Source organism: Schistocerca americana, chromosome 5 (assembly GCF_021461395.2).
Source record: "Schistocerca americana isolate TAMUIC-IGC-003095 chromosome 5, iqSchAmer2.1, whole genome shotgun sequence".
NCBI lineage: Eukaryota > Metazoa > Arthropoda > Insecta > Orthoptera > Acrididae > Schistocerca > Schistocerca americana.
Window position 1 is genome coordinate 544341237 of NC_060123.1, and position 19864 is coordinate 544361100.

The window sequence follows — 19864 nt, forward strand, 5'->3', positions numbered from 1 at the left end:
TTATACCTGAACTATCGTTTCCGGTGTTGGTTTGATTTATTCTAATAAGAGCAACCCTATCAGTTAGCTATTCACAGCGAAACACTTTCTGCGCTATCTTCCTATTCATAACGAATCCTACTCGCTTTATATCATTTTCTGCTCCTGTTCGTATTACCCAATACTCATCTGACCAGAAATCCTCGTCTTCACTCCATTTCACTTCATTGACACCTACTATATATAGATTGAGCCATTGCATTTGCCTTTTCAGATTTTCTAGCTTCCGTTCAACGTTCAAGCTTTCAACAATCCACACCCCGACTCGTTAACTTAACAGTGTCACATATTGACGGTGTAATGACTTGTACATTGTTAAGCTTAATGCGACTGGAAGCCAGTTAGGACACTGCTGCATGATAAATCAGAGACACAATGCAGACAGCAGGCAAAGTAGTAGCGTTTATGGCACCAGAGGTCACCAGTAACGATAGAGCCCGGCAAATGCGCAAACGCCCTTGGCACCTATTCCTGGGGAGAAATTTCACTTCGGAGAATTATCTGGTAACTTCATCCACAGCCTAGATGCTGTTGTCAGACGACGCAGTAGAAGATGGTAAAAAAAAGGTACGTCTTGCAGTCTGAGCGAGCTTGATACTTGTCCCTGAGAATGGCAACGTCATTAAGTTTGTATTAGTCAGAGCGTTACACCAGCGATCCCCACTCATAAAAGGCCTCTGGGTGGAACCATGTGACGTAAACCACTGTTGTTGGTGACCATAAGAGCAAGGAAAGTGACATTTAGCATTCATTTGAACTATATTTCAACCAAATTTTGAGTTTGTTAATGCAAATTCTAAAAACATCCCTACCCTCAGTGTAGGAGAAGGAGAGGAACCTGGATGTGCTTGATCAGGGACGCCCGGGAGATGCAGAGCCACTCGTCAAATTGGCCTGTAAAGTTCCGGAGGATTGGTGGACCGGCTATAGGAATGGAGAAATAGTGCGTCCCCAAGTGCATTAAATCTCTTGTTTTTGTATTGAGAGGGAGTTCTCAGTGAGATCATAGGGACACCAATTCCATATCGCTCGTTATAAGCCTTGGTACCCTCCAAAAAGTCTTGCCGGCCGAGCGGTTCTAGGCGCTTCAGTGTGGATCCGCGCGACCACTACGGTCGCAGGTTCGAATCCTGCCTCGGGCATGGATGAGTGTGATGTGCTTAGGTTAGTTAGGTTTAAGTAGTTCTAAGTCCTAGGGGACTGATGACCTCAGAACTTAAGTCCCATGGTGCTCAGAGCCCTTTGAGCCCTGCTGAGCTGCTCTCAGAGTTTGTACTTAAATGCTGCTACCGGTTCCTGCTTCTGTTAGCGATCAACCCATTGCCTCAGAGGCTGACTTCTGTTGTGCAACCTGTTGCACCCTTGCTTATTCTAATATGGGGAATTAACCTTCAGTGTAGTAATTAATCTTGTCACTAATAGGTAGTGTTACTCAGGCCACTGAGCCTCCTGTTGCGAGCATCCTATCGAGTCCCAAAATCCTGGCCGCTATTAGGTGCCTTGTGGCAGCGTTTGCACTGATCCATATGATAAATCTGCCTTCACGGGAAGTTCGTCTTTCTGCACTTGCTCCTAACCGTTCGTAAATTACAGACCGGCCAGTGATATAATGTCTTCACTCTATCCTGTGTTAGGATACGCCAGTCCGCTATAAACAGGCACAGTTCCCAACCACAGTCTAATATGGACAACCCGAATGGTTGCTACAGGATTCAGATACATGTTTCTACTGACAAGAATCTGTAATCGAGAATGCATCGTCAATGCTTCTAACGCTTTCGAAACTTAAACTGCTCATCATCTGGGATGAAGAGACACTTCCTGTCTTGCAAAATTGTGACACCGTTCACCGACCGATAAAACTCTCCAAGTAGACACTTCATAGCCGAGCAATTTGGAGGACAGAGATAACAGTAGGGAGTGGGCAGCTATATATGGAGTGCACATTCGCCGAGACTTTAGACCCGCTATGGCAGGCATCCAGGTCGCAGTGCTGTGCCTGCTGCTGGCTGTGCAGCTGCAGCTGGTGGAGCCACGGGCGCTGCGGATCAGGTCGCGGATTCACGGCCGCATCATCGGCGGCTCCGAAGCCAGCATCACCGACTACCCGTGGACTCTGGCCCTGCTGTACGGCGGCTACCAGCAGTGCGGCGCCTCCATAATCGGAACCGAGTGGGCCCTCACGGCCGCCCACTGCGTCAGCTATTACAGAGCGCCGTACCAGTCGCTGTACACCGTGCGCGCCGGATCCTCCAACCGTAACAGTGGCGGCACAGTGTTGGACGTTGCCGAGGTCTACGAACACGAACAGCACGACAGCAGCTCTGGTGACTACGACATCGCGGTCATGCGGGTGAGTGTTCGTTTAGACTTTTTTTTTTTTTTTTTTGCCGTCACGCTTCAGACGTTTTTGAACCGATCCACCACGAATTCCTCTCCTGACCCAACGTCTTCGCCTCAGAGCAACCCTTGCTTCCCACGTCCAGTTTCTGTCTTCACCTTCACCGTCGCATTCGGGAGGACGACGGATCAATCCCGCGTCCGGCCATCCTGATTTAGGTTTTCCGTGATTTCCCTTAATCGCTCCAGGCAAATGCCGGGATGGTTCCTTTGAAATGGCACGGCCGGCTTCCTTCCCCGTCCTTCCCTAATCCGATGAGACCGATGACCTCGCTGTCTGGTCTCCTCCCCCAAACAATCCAATCCAATCCTTTACCATTTACTCCTGCCTCTAGTACCAAGGAAATTATTCCCTGATGTTTAAATCTATCCATGCATGAGATAAAATATATTAGCAGGAAATTTTCCTTCATGTCCTACAGCAAACCAATATACAAACATGACACAAATGCAAGTAAAATATTTTTTTAAATATCCAAAACAGCATAAATTAAGGTTTTTCTTTGTATTTTCTTTCCCCTTTCTTCAGTCCAAACATTTTACAAATATGGAAAAAGTAAACTGTATATGCGTATACACATACAAAATGGCAATATTAATGTGATTAACATTTGTGTAGTATGTGGTTTGAAAAAAAATATTTTTATTGGTACTCTACAACTGTTTCACAAACGCAAGAAAATTATAATAATACAATATCTTCTTTCAAGAAAAAATGTGCTTTTGCTAGTAAATAGATCATTACAGTACATTATTTTTATGAGTTTCAGAAGAATTATTTTCCACAAAACATAAATACATTGCACTACAGGCGTACATGCCCCTTATCTTGGAATTGCAGCCAGGTTTCCTGCAGTTTCAGGCCTTCCTAGCCTCAACAAATTTCGGTAGTTGGCAAACCTTTTAAATCGTAGCTTCTGAAACAGGTTGCAACAGAGCTCTTCTTGGCTTTTTCTTCATTTTTTTCTGCATCATCTACATTTCACTGTTTGAAGAATTCACTGTACAAGGTCGTCCTTGTCTCCTAGCTACTGGCGCGACATCTTAATGTTCTAATTCTTTACCAGTTAGTTTCATCAAGATCAGCAGCACAAACTTCAATCAAAAACGAGAATTCGTTACTTGCGCAATCAGATAGTTCCCATTGGCGTTACTGAAAAGAACTTCTAACTGATTATCACTTAACATTTCATATACTGCTGTAGGGTACTGAAATAACAGCTCTTTAGGCATTCTATTATCGAAGACCAAGTTGAAATTAGCAAATGTGCATTGTGTCCTGAGATCCACATATGACGATCTCCAGGAAATATGTTATTTCATAATAAATAACAAAATTTATTTAAATCAGAAATAATTCTCAACAGCTCGAAAAGATAGCGAAGTGTTAGGGGAAAACAAACAGATTCTCTTCTAATATTTATGCAAAATAATTTTACATACACTTTCGAACTGTAGTAGTAACCATTTTCTGCACACTTCCAGCTGTAAATTAACACACAAATCGCATCTAAGCTGCTGCGCCCTAGTTTTAAAACTATGAACCAGAAGGCCCACAATCGAGGACCATCTTTCTATAATTGGAAAGATACGCCTAATAACGGCGAAAAAACTGTTGCGAAAGTCTACATGTGTCGAACGAGAAAACGAAGAGGTTTACACACGTACTACCATCCTGTCCCACTTTGACAATGTTGTCCATAAGTTCTTTTCGTCACCGATTACACGAGGAACCTCCACGTTCCTTACCTTGCCAGTCAACATAATTTTCAACTTTCATCTTCAGCACTGCACACAGCCGTTTTAATCCAAGCACTTCGTTATTTGATCTTCGAATCTTACTGTCCACTCTTTGTTCCCGAACATATTGCGTATTACCCCCATACCCTACAACAAATTCCTATTTTTCTCAGAATTTTCAACAACCTGCAACATTTTACATTTTCCAACGTCTTTTCCAGGTCTGCACATCATATGAACGTTTCTTGAGTTTTCTTCAGTCTTGTTTCCGTTGTTGTTGTTGTTGTGGTCTTCAGTCCTGAGACTGGTTTGATGCAGCTCTCCATGCTATTCTATTCTGCGCGAGCTTCTTCATCTCCCAGTACCTACTGCCCTCCACTACTAAATTGATGATCCCTTGATGCCTCTAGACATGTTCTACCAACCGATCCCTTCTTCTAATCAAGTTGTGCCACAAACTCCTCTTCTACCCAATTCCATTCAATACCTCCTCATTAGTTATGTGATCTATCCATCTAATCTTCAACATTCTTCTCTAGAAACACATTTCGAAAGCTTCTATTCTCTTCTTGTCCAAACTGTTTCACTTCAATACATGGTTAAACTCCATACAAATACTATCAGAAAAGACTTCCTGACACTTAAATCTAGACTCGATGTTAACATATTTCTCTTCTTCAGGAACGCTTTCCTTGCCATTGCCAGTCTACATTTATCTCATCTCTATTTCGACCAACATCCGTTATTTTGCTCCCCATATAGCAAACCTACTACTTTAAGTGTCTCACTTCCATCAGCATCACCCGACTTAGTTCGACTACATTCCATTATCCTCGTTTCGCTTTTGTTGGTGATCATCTTATATCCTCCTTTCAAGACACTGTCCGTTCCGTTCAACTGCTCTACCGAGTCCTTCATTGTCTCTGATAGAATTACAATGTCATTAGTAAAGCTCAACGTTTTATTTCTTCTCCATGGATTTTAATACCTACTCCGAATTTTTCTTTTATTCCCTTTACTGCTTGCTCAATATACAGATTGAATAACATTGGGGGGAAGCTACAACCCTGTCTCACTCCCTTCCCAACCACTGCTTCCCTTTCATGTCCCTCGACTCTTATAACTGCCTTCTGGTTTCTGTACAAATTGTAAATAGCCTTTCGCTCCCTGTGTTTTGCCCCTGCCACCTTCAGAATTTGAAAGCGAGTATTCCATTCAACATTGTCAAAAGCTTTCTCTAAGTCTACAAATTCTAGAAATGTAGGTTGCCTTTCCTTAATCTACACTCCTGGAAATTGAAATAAGAACACCGTGAATTCATTGTCCCAGGAAGGGGAAACTTTATTGACACATTCCTGGGGTCAGATACATCACATGATCACACTGACAGAACCACAGGCACATAGACACAGGCAACAGAGCATGCACAATGTCGGCACTAGTATAGTGTATATCCACCTTTCGCAGCAATGCAGGCTGCTATTCTCCCATGGAGACGATCGTAGAGATGCTGGATGTAGTCCTGTGGAACGGCTTGCCATGCCATTTCCACCTGGCGCCTCAGTTGGACCAGCGTTCGTGCTGGACGTGCAGACCGCGTGAGACGACGCTTCATCCAGTCCCAAACATGCTCAATGGGGGACAGATCCGGAGATCTTGCTGGCCAGGGTAGTTGACTTACACCTTACAGAGCACGTTGGGTGGCACGGGATACATGCGGACGTGCATTGTCCTGTTGGAACAGCAAGTTCCCTTGCCGGTCTAGGAATGGTAGAACGATGGGTTCGATGACGGTTTGGATGTACCGTGCACTATTCAGTGTCCTCTCGACGATCACCAGTGGTGTACGGCCAGTGTAGGAGATCGCTCCCCACACCATGATGCCGGGTGTTGGCCCTGTGTGCCTCGGTCGTATGCAGTACTGATTGTGGCGCTCACCTGCACGGCGCCAAACACGCATACGACCATCATTGGCACCAAGGCAGAAGCGACTCTCATCGCTGAAGACGACACGTCTCCATTCGTCCCTCCATTCACGCCTGCCGCGACACCACTGGAGGCGGGCTGCACGATGTTGGGGCGTGAGCGGAAGACGGCCTAACGGTGTGCGGGACCGTAGCCCAGCTTCATGGAGACGGTTGCGAATGGTCCTCGCCGATACCCCAGGAGCAACAGTGTCCCTAATTTGCTGGGAAGTGGCGGTGCGGTCCCCTACGGCACTGCGTAGGATCCTACGGTCTTGGCGTGCCTCCGTGCGTCGCTGCGGTCCGGTCCCAGGTCGACGGGCACGTGCACCTTCCGCCGACCACTGGCGACAACATCGATGTACTGTGGAGACCTCACGCCCCACGTGTTGAGCAATTCGGCGGTACGTCCACCCGGCCTCCTGCATGCCCACTATACGCCCTCGCTCAAAGTCCGTCAACTGCACATACGGTTCACGTCCACGCTGTCGCGGCATGTTACCAGTGTTAAAGACTGCGATGGAGCTCCGTATGCCACGGCAAACTGGCTGACACTGACGGCGGCGGTGCACAAATGCTGCGCAGCTAGCGCCATTCGACGGCCAACACCGCGGTTCCTGGTGTGTCCGCTGTGCCGTGCGTGTGATCATTGCTTGTACAGCCCTCTCGCAGTGTCCGGAGCAAGTATGGTGGGTCTGACACACCGGTGTCAATGTGTTCTTATTTCCAGGAGTGTATTTTCTATGATAAGTCGTGGAGTCAGTATTGCATCACGTGTTCCAATATTTCTACGGAATCCAAAATGATCTTACCCGAGGTCGGCTTCTACTAGTTTTTCCATTCGTCTGTAAAGAATTCGTGTCAGTATTTTGCAACCGTGACAGGTAACTGATAGTTCGGTAATTTTTTCATCTGTCAACGCTTGCTTTCTTTGGGATTGGAATTATTGTATTCTTATCGAAGTCTGAAGATATTTCGCTGTCTCACACACCTTGCTCGCCAGATGGTAGAGTTTTGTCAGAACTGGCTCTCCCAAGGCTGTCAGTAGTTCTAACGGTATGTTGTCTACTTCCAGGGCCTTGTTTGGACTCAGGTCTTTCAGTGCTCTATCAATCCCTTCACGCAGCATCATATCTCCCATTTCATCTCCATCTACATCCTCTTCCATTTCCATAATATTGTCCTCAAGCACATCGCCCTTTTATAGACCCTCTATATACTCATTCCAACTTTCTGCTTTCTCTTCTTTGCTTAGAACTGGGTTTCCATCTGAGCTCATACAAGTGGTTCTCTTTTCTCCATACGTCGCTTTAATTTTCCTGTAGGCAGTATCCATCGTACCCCTAGTGAGATAAGCCTCTACATCCTTACATTTGTCCTCCAGCCATCCCTGGTTAGCCATTTTGCTCTTCCTGTCGATCTCATTTTTGAGACGTTTGTATTCCTATTTGCCTGCTTCATTTACTGCACTTTTATATTTTCTCCTTACATCAATTAAATTCAATATTTCTTCTGTTACCCAAGGATTTGTACTATCCCTCGTCTTTTTACCTACTTGACCCCCTGCTGCCTTCACTACTTCATCCCCCAAAGCTACCCATTCTTCTACTACTGTATTTCCTTCCCCCATTCCTGTCAATTGGTCTCTTATGCTCTCCCTGAACCTCTGTACAACCTCTGGTTTAGTCAGTTTATCCAGGTCCCATCTCCTTAAATTCCCACTTTTTTGCAGTTTTTTCAGTTTTAATCTACAGTTCGTAACCAATAGATTGTGCTCAGAGTCCGCATCTGCCCCTGGAAATGTCTTACAATTTAAAACCTGGTTCCTAAATCTCTGTCTTACCATTATATATTCTATCTGATACCTTCTAGTATCTCCAGGCTTCTTCCATGTATACAACCTTTCATGATTCTTGAACCAAGTGTTAGCTATGATTAAGTTATGTCTGTGCAAAATTCTACCAGGCAGCTTACTCTTTCATTTCTTACTCCCAATCCATATTCATCTACTACGTTCCTATCTCTCCCTTTCCCTACTATCGAATTCCAGTCACCCATGACTATTACGTTATCGTCTTCCTTCACTTTCTGAATAATTTCTTTTATCTCATCTCACGTTTCCTCAATTTATTCGTCATCTGCTAGTTGGCATATAAACTTGTACTACTGTAGTAGGCGTGGGCTTCGTGTCTATCTTGGCGTCAATAATGCGTTCACTATGCTGTTTGTAGTACCTTACTCTCACTCCTATTTTTTTATTCATTATTAAAACTACTCCTGCATTACCCCTATTATATTTTGTAACCCTGTATTCACCTGACCAAAAGGCTTGTTCCTCCTTCCATCGAAATTCACCAATTTCCACTATATCTATCTTTAACCTATCCATTTCCCTTTTTAAATTTTCTAATCTACCTGCCCGATTAATGGATTTGACATTCCACGCCCCGATCCGTAGAACGCCAGTTTTCTTTCTCCTGATAACGACATCCTCTTGAGTAGTCCCCGCGCGGTGATCCGAATGGGGGATTATTTTACCTTCGGAATACTGTTCCCAAAAGAACGCCATCATCATTTATCTATACAGTAAAGCTGCATGCCCTCGGGAAAAATTACGGCTGTAGTGTCCCCTTGCTTTCAGCCGTTCGCAGTACCAGCACTACAAGACCATTTTGGTTAGTGTTAGAAGGCCAGATCAGACAATCATCCAGACTGTTGCCCCTGCAACTACTGAAAAGACTACTGCCCCTCTTCAGACACCACACGTTTGTTTGTCCTCTCAATACACAGCCCACCGTTGCGGTTGCACCTACGGTACGGCTATCTGTATCGCTGAGGCACGCAAACCTCCCCACCAACGGCAAGGTCCATGGTTCATTGGGGTGGGTGGGGGGGGGGGGGGGGGTTGGTTCCGTTATCAAGCGAAATTTCGAGACTGCCTCTCTGGTGCCTTTACTTTTCTTGGAGTAATACCTACCTTTAATTTTCTTTCTGTGTGTTTGTCTCGTCAGAAACTGAGATGCATGAGCTGTTTAAATAAATCTGCGAAATTTGTTGCACTTATCTACTCTTGTTACCTTCGGAATTGTGTGGATAGTAGTTATCGGTAAGTCTGATGATATCTCGTCTACCTCTTACATCTCACATACCAACTACAACGAATTTTTGGCACTTTCCTTTCTGATTACAGAGAATCCAATGGAACATTATCTGCCTGTTCTAACTCAATTGATTTCAAGTCTTCTGTAGCTATTTATATCCAGACTTTAATACTAGAGCCCTGTCTCTTCAGTGTCAAATGCAGATTCCTCTTCTCTCACGCCAACCGACTACTCCTCCTCATATATGTCTTCAACGTACTTTTGCCACCCATCCGCTTTCTCCTCTGTGTTTACCAATGAGATTCCCATTCCGCTCTTAATGTCACGACGCTCGCTTCTCATCTCACCGAAGGTTGTTTAGAATTTTCTATATGCTGAATCAGTCCTTCTGTTAAAATGATATACAAGAATCTACGTAGTTCACACCGAAATGGCCCACTTTCAATTTGCTACCAACACGAAATGCAAAGAAATAAATTTGTTTCCTTCTCAAAAATAAGTTACATGTCAGGTTAAACTCTTAAACATATGTTACATCAAAGGAAAACTCTTCGAAGTGAGCCCCTGCTGTGGCGTGAGGCTCTAGCCTGAATTCAGTTTCCATACAGGTCTTCTGCAACCTGTGCAGAGGGATGTTACCAACGGCTTCCACACTCCGAACACGGACGGTTTGAAGACTGCAGTGGGGACCATCTTGTCCTTCACGCAGGCCCAGCGTTATAAATCGATCGGTGTGATGTCAGGAGAACGTGGAGGCCAATTTATTGGTCAGTGACGACCAGTCCAGTGTCCTAGAAATGTTCGATTCAGATTTTTCCGAATATCAAACGACGAGTGTAGTGGAGCTCCATCTTGTTCGAACCAGAGGTTTCTGTAACACGTCTTGCAATTAGGGAAAAGCAGACGTCCGTAACTGGTCTAGGTACGTCATTTCTGCGACAGTCTCCTCTACAAAGTAGAACTATCCAACTGTCTTAACGCACATGAACCCACACGAAATACTCACTTTCGGATTACCTTTCAGTTTTTCCCTGATACTGTGTGGATTATGTAACCCCCAAATGCTAACGTCATCCTTAAAGCAGATTCAAAGACATGGAAAACGTAATACTGGACAAGAAACCAGAATATCGGCTGATTCGGAGAAACATCTTACATGCAAATGCATATCGCCATTACTTGTCATCGTGCTTTACGATCTGCAAACTCTGCCCCTTGTACAGACGGAATCACTTTTTCAGGATCCTATGAATAGTGGAACGTTACATTTGAAGCTCCCATGAAGCCTAAGGAATTATTATACGTGAACGTCTATGGAATGCTTCCTGAAAATTCTCAGCTTGTTCTTCAGAGACTCGCCGACTGCCTGCGTGCCGCTTCAGTACGGCACCAGTGACCGCAAACTGTCTATGAAATTCCTTTTTCCTAATGCCATGTGGCGATACTTCCTTATAAACGGAGCCAAACTTCCTTTTTTACCAAACAATAAAATTAAATTCTGCATACCAAAGCGGATTTTGTAACCTCCTGATAAGATGCCATTTTCACTTGGACGGACAACAATGAAGCAATTAAAACGCGCCAAACGTTGACAAAAATTAGGCAGCAACTTTAGGTTCTACTGCACCAAACAGACAAGGCACACCTAAAACAATGAAAGAAGTACAGTTTTTAAACCGCTACAAAACAAATGGTATCTCAGTGTAGATTCCATGTACTTAACCGGAATTAACTGAAACTCAGTATAGCGACAATACGGCCAAAACCAGTCCTTTGCATTTTCTGTTCAACAAATTGTTGCTCTTACAGTTACACCTGCTGTACATTTCTCCGTATCTGTGTAAGAAATGTATACCAATATATCGTGTTTCAAATATGCAGCAAGGAAAAGAAATGGAGCAAAACGCGTCGAAAACAGCCTTTCCCTGTCGAGGATAAAACCACACAGTTGGTACTGCTGTCATTTATTAACAGTGATTGTGATAAATTCCGCAGTTCTTGTTACGGCATCTGCCCAAAAACGTTAAGTACCTTTAAGCTGATCATCCAGAATCCTCAGTAACAATAGCACGAAAAGGTAACCAATATCAAGTTCAAAACCGTCTTTTCTACGAAGAGAAATTAAAGCAGCAAAAGGAACACCAGACTTAAGGAAGAGCTTCGTTAAAGAAATTATCTAAAAAAGTTATTCACAAGTAGAAGAACAATGCTTCTCCGGTAGCAAACATTTTTAAGTGATCAGGTTGAAAGATTTTCTCCTCCAAGGCTTCTCATTATACTGGATGGAAGGAAGGAAGGAAGATTGAGTTTAACGTCCCATCAATATCTATGTTATTAGAGACGGATCACAAGCACGGATTGTGTCAGGGATGGGGAAGGAAATCGGCCGTGCCCTTTCAAAGGAACTATGCCGGTATTTCCCTGGTGCAGTTTAGGTAAATCACGGAAAACGTAAATCTGGATGGCCGGACGCGGGTTTGAACCGTCATCCTCCCGAATGCGGGTCCTGTGTTCAAACCACTGCTGCATGCCAACTACTGTTCCACCTCGACCTTATTACCCTGGTTTCCTCAGCTATCGTCTTACTACAGAGACATAATCATTACATATTATATACTGTGAATGCATTATTCATCCTAGTTTTGGTCGTATACGAACCAACCAAGTACGACCGATCCCTATGTCAACCTCTGCCTGAGGCGTCATCAGCTGCGATGTGGAAAGGCATGTCGTCAGTACACCGCCACCCTGTCGTTGTCGTATTTCTTGACCTGCATGCATTAACACAGTCATACTTCTATTAAAGATATGTTAATGAAGCAACGTATTGCAGAAAACACACATAACGGGCACGCAAAGAACAGTATCCTGTGTTCATGTTTACTGTATAACCTAAGCTTGGCCGGCCGGTGTGGCCGAGCGGTTCTAGGCGATACAGCCTGGAACCACGAGACCGCTGCGGTCGCAGGTTCGAATCCTGCCTCGGGCATGGATGTGTGTGATGTCCCTAGGTTAGTTAGGTTTAAGTAGTTCTAAGTTCTAGGGGACTGATGACCTCAGAAGTTGAGTCCCATAGTGCTCAGAGCCAATTGAACCATTTGAACCTAAGCTTGCCTGTACCTACTACCAAACACATGCATTTCTGAATAAATACGAAGGTAGCAGCGAAAGAATCACAAAAGTGATTGCACAGTAAAAGAAGATGACTTTGCAGATCCTTGCATCTAGGGCAACACAAACTGTTAGATAGTATCCTGAAATAGAAACAGCAGTTATGCAGCCAGAAAACACTGCTGTTTTCAAGAAAAGAAGTTTTCATATTACTGTGGTAGGAAACATATGCTGTTCGAGAACAGATACAGCTACCAGAACAGTATAACGTTTAATTTCCTTTAAGATTCATATGTAGCAGCGAACATTCAAAAAATCGACAGTATTTGGAACGTGGCTCTAGTACAGCAACGGTTAAAGAACAGCAGGTATAAAGGGCAGTCAACCAGATGCTAAAAAAGATGGTTTCCACATGACATTGACCATTGTTTCTAGGGATCTAAGCCCGTCTTCTTCAGAAGAACAGACAATTTTACATTAGCAATTCACTCAGTAAATCCTGTCTCCAAATGGCATTTATCGCCAACTGTCTGTATGTTCACACGTAAAAATTATTGACCCTAGAATCAAGGGCTCGTCACATCAGTAAGAACTGTCACTTAGAGTAACAGACTAAGTCAGTGTAAAATGCGTTATGACAGGTGGTAGGCCCATCACGCTCTTGGCTGCGAGAACGCCTCATTGTGCTATACCACGTAGCAACACATTCAACCACCGACGGCGCAATGTTGTATTGCCGGGTGCTGCGTCAGCCGTAATAGAATATCCGGCTACTAGACTGTATCGGTGCAATGAAGGCTTTCACGACCGGATGGTACTGTTGTTGATAATCCTTCCGGGTTATATGGCCCTGGTCCATGGAATACTTCTATTCATAACGTTTCGTCCAATACTACGTTGGACATCCTCAGAGGTATGGCTGGTCCTGGAGTAGGCAGGACTCACCAGGACCAGCCATACCTCTGAGGATGTCCAACGTAGTATTGAACGAAACGTTAGGAATAGAAGTATTCCATGGACCACGGCCATATAACCCGGAAGAATTATCAACAACACTGTATCAGTGGCTGGCCCGTCATGTAGCCACTAACATGGTCTGGTACTCTAAGTGACTGTTTTTACTGATGTGACAAGCCCTTGATTCTAAGGGCCTTAATTTTACGTGTGGACGTGCAGACAGTAGCCGGTAAAAACTACAATTTACTTCAACTAGTTGACTGTCCTTTATTCCTGCTAGAAATCGTTGGTACTATTTGGTTTTACCAAAGGCTTTCTCTAAATCTAGATATGCTGTAATCATTGAACTGCCTTCCACCACCCTACCATAAGTTTAATTTTGCAGATTGACGGTTCATTCCCACTGGGCGCCAACATTTCGGTCGTCAACCTCCCAGAGGACGGATATGACCCGCCAGCTGGCCTCGCTGTCACAGTAGCCGGCTGGGGGTTTACGGAGACGGACGATCCCCTCATCCTGCAGAAAGTAGACATCAGCGTCAGGGACCGCTCCGCGTGTGAGTTCCCGAACGTCGGACGCGAAGTAACTCCGCGCATGCTGTGCGCTGGAGAGACGGGAAAGAGCGTGTGCTATGGCGATTCTGGGAGTGCCCTGGTGAGCGGTAGCACGCAGGTGGGCATCGTGTCGTGGGGGAGCGGTTACTGCAACCTTGGTGGCGCCGTCTACGTCAACGTGGGCAACCTACGATCCTGGATAACCGGGATCTCAGGCATCTGACAGCGATGACAGGAAAGACTGAAACTACCCTAGACAGAGCTAGATTTTTACTCATACTTACAAAATAGAAATGTTACAATGATTTTCGAACAAAACTATACCTTCGTCAAACTTATTAGGCTACTGAATAAAAAGCATTTTTGCTACCTACTGGCATTAATAAAATAAGTTTTCTTGTTGAGTTGTTAATTTTAACTATCTTCCAAAACCTCTCCTGCAATAATAAATGTTCAAATGTCCATCATGAAATTGCAATTTCCTGTTCTCCAGTTCAGTTTTTACTTTCATGGTAATCATATTGGAGTGTGAGCCAGATACGACGCCTGCTGCCCTTACAGGGACCGCCCTACCCACTAAGAACCATTTCGGTCTTAAAGACAGGAACTGATAGAGTATCCACAGCAGGCCACATCAGACTTTATTGTATTTTCAGACTCCTGTCATTACCATTACAACATGACAACAGCACCGCATTCACAACGTATTGTCAGCATGTCTGGGTGTAGATGTTATTGCCGGTGGTGACGGAAAGGCTACAAAACGGTTGCAACATAACAAACTTTCAGAATGAGATTTCCACTCTGCAGCGGAGTTCGCGCTGATATGAAACTTCCTGGCAGATGAAAACTGTGTGCCGGACCGAGACTCGAACTCGGGACCTTTGCCTCTCGCGGGCAAGTGCTCTACTAAGTGAACTACCCAAGCACGACTCACGCCCCGTCCTCACAGCTTTACTTCTGCCAGTACCACGTCTCCTACCTCCAAACTTTACAGAAGCTCTCCTGCGAACATTGCAGAACTAAACTCCTGAAAGAAAGGATATTGCGGAGACATGGCTTAGCCACAGCCTGGGGGATGTTTCCAGAATGAGATTTCCAATCTGCAGCGGAGTGTCCGCTGATATGAAACTTCCTGGCAGATTAAAACTGTGTGCTGGACCGAGACTCGAACTCGGGACCTTTGCCTTTCGCGGGCAATTGCTCTACCAACCGGTAGCTGCGTAGCTCAGAGTGGATGTTTCATAACACATTTTGTTTAATCATATTCAATTGATTCCTGAGGCGTATTTACCCCTGCGATAGTGAAGAAGGTGAGACTCAAAACGTCTCAGAAACATGAACTGTAGGTGATTAACGTATCACATACCCCACTTCGCACAGTGCTAAGGTGCTATTCCAATACTGGAGAGCAGATGCGGCTCTAGAAGGGAACTAACAAGGGGCTGAGACGTTGATTACTATTTGTATCAGGGAGAGAGCCGTACTACAGTGATCCGTGCAGCTATTGTAGCTTAAGTACCAATGTAGCGCAACTATTAGCCCACCTATTCGTTACGCAGGGAATCTGGGTTCGATTCCGGCACTGCATCAAATTTCAGTTCCTTGCTGCACCCATATCATCATCGTATATTTCATCTAGCATAGATTCTTCAGTGACAGTTATATTGTTCCCCATCTTATGTTCCACAGCGTACGAATGGTGTCCTACTTGAACTGCAGGAAGCTTTCACAACCGGTCAAGCGATATGTGGGGAGCCACTGATACAGTCCATCAGCCGGACACTGTATTACGGCTGGCACAGCGCCCTGAAATCGACATTCTGCCGTCGGTGGTTAAATATGTTGCCACGTGGTATAGCACAACGAGGCTTTGTCGCTGACAAGTACGTGACGAGGCCCACCACATGTCATAACGCAACCACTCGAGAGCACAAGGCAGAGCCTCCAGTGGAACTGTATTCGTCCGACTAGTTGGACGGTGTTATACGACCGCACGCTGCATACTAATTCCAAGGCATGTAGCAGGAGTAGGCCGCGTCCACTGCAAACGACCAAGGCGGCCGCATATGGCCCTACCCGGCTGGCTGTCGGACAGATCCCAGTGAAATAGGATTAGTCGCACGTGGATGGTGCAAGTGAGCGCATAATGTTGCTAGTGTCTGCATTCACTTGCCCACTGTGGACGTAGAGAAGCTTATAAGTCTTGTGACTGAGACCAAATTACTGTGGAATGTCCAAGGCCACCGTAACTTAGAGAGGAATGTGTTACTGAATGCTGTAAAGAACACTAGTGTGGAAGGTAAGCGGAAACGCTAATTACGACGTAGCAAAAACAGTTATTGTGCGATCAGATTTTATGAATATGTGATACCCAATGTGCCGTGTACATTCAGTAAAACAGTTGAAAAATTCTGAAAAATGTATTTAAAATCAAAATTGAGAAGCACACTTTCAACCTTACGCTGACCGTGTGCAACTAGTATTATTTAATGTACACAACCCTCCTTCAATAGTGAACTCCCACTGAGCAAAAGAGCAACATAAATTTATATCCGCATTGACACCGCGTTTCTCGCCGACAGAAGCACACCTATTTTAGGCTTATGTTAGCTGACAAGTGAATGCAGCTGCTGGTTCTTCGCCCTGCTTGTGAATTACGACGTTGTGCAACCGGTGTTTAGATTTTAGTGCAATGTCAACAATATCGGGCTTACAAACTGCAATACTTTTTGTAGTAATATCAGTTTGCAGTCATTTTTCCAAACGCACATCCTTTAGAAAGCCACCTCTTCAAAGTAGTTTGCATTGGTGCAAGTTTTGACACTAGGAATGACAGACAGATATTCAGCGATCACAGGGCCTGCAGACCACGCGCTGCTTCCACAAACTGCCTCCATTCCTGTTTTGTTCCCGGTTCCTCCAGGTGTCTTCAGTTCCAAGGGCTGCTAGGTCCTTCGCCAGGTCGTCCATCCAGCGCTGCTTTGGTCATCCAATGAGGCGTTCGATGGTTGGTTTTCCTACTACTGCCATCTTCGCCTGTCTTCCATCTGGCATACGGGCTACAAGGCCCATCCATTGAATTCTTTCGCCCTTTATCTTCTGTAGGATAGTTGGTTGTCGGACCAGAAGGTAGATTTCCTCGTTTTTCCTCCTCTTCCATTTTCCGTCATCTGAAACTGTTCCCCTTATCTTCCTCATTACTCTTCTTTCAAATATTACTAGATTTTCCCTTTCTCGCTTAGTCATGCTCCATGTTTCTGAACCGTACATTACTGCTGGGCATATCATTGTGTTGTAGGTTTTCATCTTAGTGTTCACTGAGATCGATTTAGAGCCAAGCGTCTCTCTGAGGAAATGCATCCATTTTGTTCCCACTGCTGTTCTTTCCTCGATGTCCATTTTTTTGTTGTTGTCCGTGGTAAACCAAGATCCCAAGTATCTGAACTGGTCTACTCTCTTGAACTTCTTGCCATCTATCTCAAGAAATTCTACCTGAACTTGTCTTCTTCCTAATTGCATGAACTCTGAATTTGTCTCGATTCACTTTGAGCCCTAACATGTGTGCATAATTGTCCATTTTCTGGTACATTTATTTCAACTCTTGCTTTGATTCACTTAATAGTACTACGTCATCTGCATATGCGAAACAATTGAAGTTACCGTCTATCTCTACTCCAGCCGTCTCCTGTTGCCTACACTCTTGTATTACTTTCTCTAAGATGACATTGAACAGAACACATGAGAGAGCATCCCCTTGCAGGGGCCTGTCTCAACTCGAATGTTTCTGATGTGGCTCCTCGGAAACGTACTGCTGCCTTTAACCCTTACATACAAGCTTGCACCATTCTCCTAGCTTCTCAGGGATTCTGAAGTCCCGCATGGCATTGTATAGGCTATTCCTGTGCGTGCTGTCACATGCACGTTGAAAATCCTTGAACAGGCTGTAGATATCTTTATCATATTCCCAATGTTTCTCAAACAGTTGTCTTAGTGTGAAAATGTGACCCATGGTCGAAAGCCAGCTTGGTACTCTTGTATGTCGTTCTCTATAAATGGTTGCAATTTTCTGAGGATAATTATGGACAGCACCTTATACGTTACTTTCAACAAGCTGATTCATCTATAGTTACCGCATTCCATTTTGCTTCCCTTCTTGTATATTGGGCATATTATAGCCAATTTCCATTCTTCTGGCAGTGTCTCCTTCTCCCATATCAACTGAATCAGTTTATATATCTCTAAGTGTAAGCTCTCACCTCCCTCCTCGATTAATTCTGATGTTATACCACCCTCCCATGGGGTCTTTGTTGTTTCTGAGTGCTTTGATTGCGATTTTCACATCTTCTTCACTAACTTATCGTTCTTCTTCATCTTTCCTTTCCTCCGCAGTGTTTGCAGGTAATATCCTATTTGCTCTGGGTGATTCAACAGTTCTGAGAAATATTCTTTCCATCTTTCTACAATTCTTTTCTTGTCATTTATCAAGTTGCCGTTTTTATCTCTAATGGAGGAAGTTGGGGTTTGAAAACAACGTTTCCGATTTTTTATGTATTGGAAGAAATGTCTTGAGTTCTTGTTTTGGCTCTCTGCCTCAACTTGCTCTAGCAATAGTTCTAGGAATGGTCTCATTATTTACATTTTCAGTTTAGTTGCCTCGCGACTCACTGATTGGCGGTCGTGTGTATTATGTTACCCGGCTTGAATGGACAGCCCAATCAGTGAACAGTAGTCGTACGATCATACGGTCAACCTGTTAGTCGAACGAATACGGCCCCACTGGATATCGAGGGTTAAATCTCCTCGCTCAATCGATACGTCAGTCTTTCGGTATCGTGCAATAACCTGGTCCAGTCTCCGGTCATTGTTAGAATGTACGGCTAAGTGACACCAGCCTCGTCGAGCAGTGTCAGCGTCTAGGCTACCCAAAGTTGTGGGTCCGGGGTCTGAACGGTATCCATCGAGCAGTGGCCGCCAAGTGGGCGCAATTGCCTCTCTCCAGCAGATCTACGAAATTGCTGGATTAGATATGGAGACTGCGCACTTCCTACCAGCTTCATAGAGCATGAGCTATACTTGGTGCCACCTGGATCGGTCTTGAAGCACGTTGCGTCAGAACGGTCACTGCCTACACCACCTGTGACAATCCCAGCATGTCGCCAGCCACAGACTAGTCGCCATCGGTGCCTAGCCCAGCGTCATTTAGATATTGCATCGAAGACACCAAATAATGAAGAATGAACATGATTAGTAGACGTTCTTCACTATACACTTGCCACACTACTGAAAAACCTGTACCACACTTTCCAGTACATGCAGCTGTGCAGCAGAAGCAGCCAACCGGTGAGACCACAGCTCCATTTTAAGCGAAGAAATCACTCGTTTTTAACAGAAGAAATCACAAACATCCTTGATAAAATGTAAATATAAACTTTTAACAAATATGTTTTCACCTAAAGTTTGGTGCTTTTCTAATGTAGATTAACTAGAACTAGTTTGGGAATGACAAAACAGTGCAATCACTATACTCGAGGAACCCTTCAACGTAATTACGCACCGAGCGAGGTGGCGCAGTGGTCAGTACACTAGACTCGCATTCAGCAGGACGACGGTTCAATCCCTTGTCTGGCCATCCAGATTTAGGTTTTCCGTGACTACCCTTAATCACTCCACGCAAATGCCGGGATGGCTCCTTTGAAAGGGCACGGCTGCCATCCTTCCCTAATCCGATGAGTCCGATGACCTCGCTGTTAGATCCCTTCCCCCTAACAACTCAATCCCAAGCATAATTAACCCACAGAAATGTAACAATAATAGAATCAGGTAATTAATTTATGGCTCTCCACTACCATTTTCATGTTTGTTCCTTGATCGAGAACATAATGGCAGCTTTGTAATTTCTCCATATCAATTCATACTAATGGCGAGCGACTTATCTAGACGTATCAATCGTTGCGTATCAATCCACCTGCACATCATTACAGAGCCTCCACCAGC

The 19864-nt window shown here is 44.6% G+C and overlaps 1 protein-coding gene across 1 annotated transcript; it reads left to right on the plus strand.

Annotated features, from left to right (window-relative positions):
- The first annotated feature begins 2008 nt into the window (after positions 1-2008).
- LOC124616513 (trypsin-7-like) lies at positions 2009-14141 on the plus strand. Its single transcript, XM_047144826.1, has 2 exons — positions 2009-2392; positions 13698-14141. Exons 1-2 carry the CDS (start codon positions 2009-2011, stop codon positions 14088-14090), a joined length of 777 nt encoding a protein of 258 aa, XP_047000782.1. The 3' UTR covers positions 14091-14141.
- Positions 14142-19864: the final 5723 nt, after the last annotated feature.

Excerpts from the sequence above, each read along its gene's own strand:
- LOC124616513 (XM_047144826.1), top strand. The coding sequence starts at position 2,009 with ATGGCAGGCATCCAGGTCGCAGTGCTGTGCCTGCTGCTGGCTGTGCAG. Across the intron at positions 2,393-13,697 it reads ACGACATCGCGGTCATGCGG|ATTGACGGTTCATTCCCACT; the intron begins GTGAGTGTTCGT and ends TTAATTTTGCAG.